Genomic DNA, 6,664 nt, shown 5'->3' with positions numbered 1-6,664 from the left:
GATGTTGTGCCAATGGATGTTTGCCATATTCTTTTGGGAAGACCTTAGGAATTTGATAGATGCGTGATGCATAACAGATGGAAAAACACCTATAACCTTTATGTTTAATGATATCAAAACCACCCTTTTGCCTACTATAGAATAGGTTACAAAGCTCTCTCAAAGCAAAGCGTCAACTACATTGTTAACCATGGCAAAGTTTATATAAGAGGCACAAGAAATGGGAGTTGTTTATTTGTTGGTTGGTAAGGATTATTCTAGTGATATGTCAACAATTCCTATGCATGTACAAGTGCTGCTTGAGGAGTTTCATGATGACTGTCCTAAGGAGTTGGATGTGGGGTTGCCACCATTGCATAACATTGAACACCAAATTGATTTAGTGCCTGGTGTCACTTTCCCAAACAAACCACATTATTGGATGAGCCTCATAGAGCATGAGGAGTTGCGATGTCAAGTAGAGGAATTGTTGAAGAAATGACACATTCGAGATAGTCTTAGCCCTTGTGCTGTCCCGACATTGATTACACTAAAAACATATCGTACTTTGCGTATGTGTACAGATAGTAGAGCCATTAATAAAATCACGGTACACTATTGATGTCCTATCTCTCGTTTGGATGACTTATTAGATCAACTGAGTGGTGCTACAATTTTTAGTAAGTTGGATCTGAAGAGCGGGTACCACTAAATCCTGATCAGGGAAGGAGACGAGTGGAAGATAGCGTTCAAAACCCGTGAGGGTTTGTATGAGTGGCTGGTTATGCCTTTTGGCCTTTCCAATACACCGAGTACATTCATGAGGTTGGGAAGTTCCTGGTGGTTTATTTTGACAACATTCTCATCTATAGCAAAAATCCTGAGAAGCATCTCCAACATCTGAAGTCTTGAAGGTAGTCCGGAAAGAATAATTTTATGCAACAGCAAAGAAGTGCTCCTTTATGATGGATAAGGTTTTGTTTCTTGGGTTTGTTATGTCAAAACATTGGATTTTTGTGGATGAATCCAAGGTTGCAGCAATTAAAGATTTGCCACTACCATAAAATTTGCATGATGTTCAAAGCTTTCATGGATTAGTCTCTTTCTGTAGATGCTTTATTCATAGTTTTAGTGCTATTATTGCTCCTATAACAGATTATATGAAGATTGGAAAATTTAAATCGAGGAAGTTATAACGGCTTTTCACAATATCAAAGAGAAACATATCAGTGCACCAGTTCTCATTTTGCTTCATTTTAGCAAGCCATTTGAGTTGCATTGTGATGCGTCCAAAGTGGGTATTGGGGCTGTGTTGAGCCAAGAGGAACGACCTGTAGCATTTTATAGTGAGAAGTTGAATGGGTTGAAAATGAACTACAACACATATGATGTGGAATTTTATGTTGTTGTTCAAGCCCTCAAGCGTTGGAGTTCTTGTTTGGCACATAATGAGTTTATTTTGTATTCTGATCACGAGGCTCTAAAGCACATCAATTCATAAGACAAACTCTTTGCTAGACATGCTAAGTGGGCATCCTATCTGCATCAGTTTACTTTCGATATAAAGCACAATTCAGGAGCCATGAACCAACTAGTAGATGCTCTCAGTAGAAGGGCAAATTTTCTCACAACCATGAGAAACCAAGTGTTGGGTTTTGATTATTTACGAGATTCATTATCTGTTGACCCATATTTTGGACCTATCTTACGCGATGTAACATCTGGCCTATGTTTCGATTTTCTAATACATGATGGTTTTCTATTCAAGGGGAATCAGTTGTGCATTCCATAGTCTAGCTTGCGTTTGAAGATTATTAGTGAATTGCATAATGAGGGCATATGGGTAGGGACAAGACATTTCAACTAGTGTCATATTCTTATTTCTGGCCATCTATGTGACGCGAAATCACTAAATTTGTTGAGAATTGCAGCTGTGTCAATTATCTAAGGGTGCTGCAACGAATGTGGGGTTGTATATGCCACTGCCCATTCCTAACTAGCCATGGGTTGACATCAGTATGGACTTTGTTTTGGGCCCTTCCTCATACTTAATGGGGTATGGACTTTATTTATGTGTTCATTGATCGTTTTTAAAAAATGGCACATTTTATTCCCTGCCAAAAGACCACAGATGTTGCTAAAGTGGCTCAGTTATTTTTTCGCGAGGTGTACCGTTTCCATGGATTGCATCTATTGTATTTGACAAGGATACAAGGTTCCTTAGTCATTTTTGGGGATGTTTGTGGAGGTTTTCCAAAACTTTAGTAGTGCCTATCATCCACAGATTGACGGGGAGACTGAAGTTGTCAACCGATCTCTTGGAAATCTGTTGCGAAGTTTGGTGGGGGATAATCTCAAATCATGGGATTAGAAATTAAGTCAGGCTAAATTTGCATTCAACCACTCTGTCAACCGAAGTACTGGGTTTAGCTCATTCTTTGTTAACCGAAGTACTGAATTTGCAATCCACGGACTCCTCTTGATTTTGCACCTGTTCTTGACTTGTAGCGAGTTAACATGAAAGCAGTAGACTTCGTCTACCAACTTCACCAAGTTCACACATCCACTAAGCAACGGCTTGAGGCAACTAACGCCATGTATAAGCGAATCACAGATATAAAGCGGTGATATGTGGAGTTTGAAGTGGGTGATTTTGTGTGGGCTGTGTTAACTAAAGAACGTTTTCCAGTAGGTGAATACAATAAATTGGCTGCCCGAAAGATTGGTCCAGTGGAGATTGTTGAGAAGATGAATCCAAATGCTTACCGCCTCAAACTTCCAAGTCATCTTTGTATTGCTGATGTGTTTAACATCAAACACCTTATTCCTTTTCATAGTGTTAGTTCTGTAGTGAAGGAATGCTTGAATTCGAGGGCGAATTCTTCTCAAACCTGGAAGAATGATGCAACTATATTGGGATAAGATGCATTCATCTATGCATTTATATCTAAATGCATATTGATGCTCTATTAGAATTAATTATGGGTTTGGCTATTGGGGTTCCACTATTTCATCTTATATTTACTTGTAAGCCTAGATGACAGGGTAGTTTTTTTGAATGCGAAAGAAAAGCAATAGTTTTTTTCTCTTCCCTTCTAGCAATTTGGGCATTCCATAGGAATCAACAAGGCATATATTTCCTTTGTTCTTGGCTATTCTTTTCTGTGAAAATTAACAAAAATTAAGGGTTATTGTATTTTAGAGCTTGTTTCCTTTTCCACTATATTATCCGTTGATGTGTAGCATCCTGAAGTCTCATTAACCATAAAAATTGTCTGTATGGACGATCTGTTGGAAATATGCCCTGAAAGTCAATCTTTGGAAGAAACCTTTCAGGACAATGAATGATTGTCTTTCATTTCTAATGGCTCAATGAAAATGTTTTAATTGGATTGAAAAGCACGTAATTAAAATGACACAACCTCCCCGAGATCTTATTCAACAATGTTGGCTCGTTGTTGCAATAACCCAATAAGTCCATGGTCATCCAAGAGCCTAAGATAACTATAAAGTCCAATTTCAAAGGATTGCAAAAACCGTAGTAGTAGTAGTTACTTCCAATATTTGAAAAATTCGTTTTTGATATTGATTTGTTTTTCTCAAAACAAATAGTGGGAGTATCATACGCTACTAAACTATAATGATTTCAATTAGTAGTTATATATATCTCCAATATTTTGAAAAATGTTTTGATATTGATTTGTTTTATGAAAACGAATAGTGGGGATATCATATGCTACTAATTTCATTAACTTTGGACTAGTAGTTGTAATAGGACAATTTATTTGAATATGTTTAAATAAATAAAATTGATGAGACCTTAAAATCCCTCAATCAAATACAATATTAAGTTGAAAGCGTAAGAGTGCTTTGAACACTTTTTTCGTGGCCTTCCACCATGGTAGGCTCCAATCGTTTATGACTTGTACACCGCCTTCACCCTATCATGGGGGAGTGCAAAGTGCATGCTTATACTCAGGAGGAATCTATTTAAAGACATTTGATGTGGTGAAAATAGGCAACGAGTGTAACCAACATCGTATCATCGTGAGGTTATACTTGGACCCCTATCTAAACCGGCATGGTGGGTAAGAACTTAACTAAGAAGAAATGGTGCCAACATCGTATCATCGTGAGGCATTATTCTCTAGAGGCCAATAAGATAGGTAATCACAAGAGGTTGTTGTGAATGGGTAAGTGTACCCTCTCATTATTATTTTTGCTAGCCGACATCGTATCATCGTGAGGTGAGCTTGGTAATAGTGAGCCTCCTATAACCTGCTAGGAGCTTTCTTTGAAATCTCCCGGATTCCATCTTGAGGGATATGGAATTTGCCAAAAATGGTGGGTGGTGTCATTCGGTTCAAAGACCCGAATCGTGTGACTTAATCAACAATCAAACTAATTTATTTTATTGTTTATGTATTTAGATATGGTTGGAAGCACATTCGCGAAAATACTCGACAAACATTGCCTAGAGGGGCATAATTTCCCAACATGGTATCGTAATGTCAAGATTCTCCTAACACTGGAGAAGATTGTTTACGTACTAGACAAAGCTCCACCTCACATACCTCTTGGCCCTTCGGCCACTGAGGATGAACGTGCTAAGTTTCACAAGCACATTGAGGATGACACACAAGCCAAGTGCTATCTGTTGGCTTCCATGAATGAGGAGCTACAGAGACAGCACGAGGGCATGGACAGTGCATTTTCCATAATACTCCATCTTACGGAGTTATATGGTGAAGGGACGCGCAACCGTCGCTTTAACACTGTTTGTGAACTTGTGAAGACCAAGATGGTCAAAGGGGCTCCAGTGCATCAACATGTACTGAAGATGATAGGATTCATAGAACAACTGGAGAACCTAGGTACTCCACTTGACGGGGAATTGGCCCAGGACTTTATATTGGCTTCTCTTCCTGATTCATTTTCGCAGTTCGTAATGAACTACAACATGAATAAGATGGATCATACTCTCTCTGAGTTACTAAATATGTTAGTAACTGCTGAGAAGACTATGAAAGAGAACGTTGTAGGGACTGTTGCAGTAGCCTACAACAAGCCATCCTCTTCCAATCCTAAGCCGTATGGCAAAGGAAAGGGAAAGGAGATAAAGTCTCCCACTCCTAAGCCGAAAGGAGGAGTGAAGAAAAAGAAAAAGGCAATGGAGCCCAAGGGGACTTGCCACCACTGTGGAAAGGAGGGGCATTGGAAGAGGAATTGCAGGTTTTATCTTGCAACTCTTAAGGACAAACCAAAAGGTATGGTTTATGTTCTTATCTTCAATTCTAAATGTTAGATCTTCTAAAATATTTATATTTGATATAAAAGGCTAATCACTTGTATAATTGTATATAGGTGGAGAAGCCAAGTAGAAGAGGAACAAGCAAAGGAAAAGTGGAGAAGGGTTCGATCACCATGTTTTTGCTTACTACTTCGGAAGTTTGTTAGGCATTTAAAGATTGTCTTTAAACTCTCTTATTTTGTTAAGAACTTATTATGTGGCTCCATATGATGGATGATCACTAATATTGCCTAAATGTATGAAGGTATTTTAATTAGTCTCTAAATGTATAGAGCTAATGTCTTTTGTATTAAACATTATGAATGTTTTATCATATTAATGTAATGTGAAGAATGCCTTCTAATATATTATTTCCTTAAAGTAGTGTTATGAATTGAATATTGTCTTGTTGTATCCTAGTTGAGATACAAGATTTATATCACATTATAATGATATAAGTAATAAGAAAAACGTTTCTTATATGGTTATCACTTAAACCACAATAATCAAGGTCACTCTTGATTCAATTAGTAGTTTTGAACAACTAATTGGGCATTCTTAAAATTGTTTTAAAATGTTAAGTGTGTTAGTGATTAAAACCAAGAAAGAAGTGTCTAAATCTATAAAAAAGTTTAAAGATTTTTAATCACTTAATAACAAGGCATCAACTTAATGAAGGTTGAAACAAAAGAGCTTGAAAGGTTTTAAAGCTACTACACAATGTCCTCTACCCGTATATTCCACGTTTATACATTTTTGAATGTATGAAATCATTTCTCATTAAAGTCATGAGAAATAGTGGGAGGTGTAAAAATGGATATAAACTTGAATATGATTGGTTTATAGTTGTCTAAATAATAATAGTATTTGACTATTATTAAGAGTTTGTAATTTTAATTGTTAAAAGACTCAAGCTCTTCAAAACGTTAAATTCTATGTTGTGTAACATTCTAAAGAATAGTCTTTGAATGTTGGTTTCGTCAACCTAGCATAAAATGGTTATATGTTGGGAGTTGTCCATCATTCTCTTTTATGAGAACAAGCTAATAACAAAGCATATGGACAAGTTGATGAAACAAAAAAAAAAAGGGAATAGTTTCAAAATGAGTCACAACATATAGTTTAACAACAAGACAATCCAAATTCGTCACCTCATGGTTCAAATCATAAAATTTAATTGTTAAGTTTTTGAAATGAATGCAAAGTTACAACAAGCCCAGTGGGAGTGAGGTTATATTTTGAGCAACAAGTTATAACCTCAAGGATATAGCAAGGCTATCTCAAGGATATTATATGGGAATTAAATCTCAAAAATGTTGAAGATTTAAGAAAGCATTTTCCTATATGAAAGAAAATCATTTTCATATCCCTTATAATGAAAGTGTTATAAAATCA

The 6,664-nt window shown here is 36.6% G+C and overlaps 1 protein-coding gene across 1 annotated transcript; it reads left to right on the top strand.

The window, feature by feature from the left end:
* The first annotated feature begins 4,603 nt into the window (after window positions 1-4,603).
* Window positions 4,604-5,360, top strand: LOC148695044 (uncharacterized). The gene is made up of 2 exons (XM_088698291.1): window positions 4,604-5,246; window positions 5,344-5,360. The coding sequence occupies exons 1-2, from the start codon at window positions 4,646-4,648 to the stop codon at window positions 5,358-5,360; spliced, it is 618 nt and encodes a 205-aa protein (XP_088554417.1). The 5' UTR covers window positions 4,604-4,645.
* The last annotated feature ends 1,304 nt before the right edge of the window (window positions 5,361-6,664 follow it).

The sequence above is a fragment of the Pyrus communis genome, chromosome 8 (genome assembly GCF_041283825.1).
Source record: "Pyrus communis isolate YQ-2024b chromosome 8, ASM4128382v1, whole genome shotgun sequence".
Classification (NCBI taxonomy): Eukaryota; Viridiplantae; Streptophyta; class Magnoliopsida; order Rosales; family Rosaceae; genus Pyrus; species Pyrus communis.
Note: the sequence above shows the minus strand (reverse complement) of the source record. Positions and strands in the feature narration are given on the sequence as shown.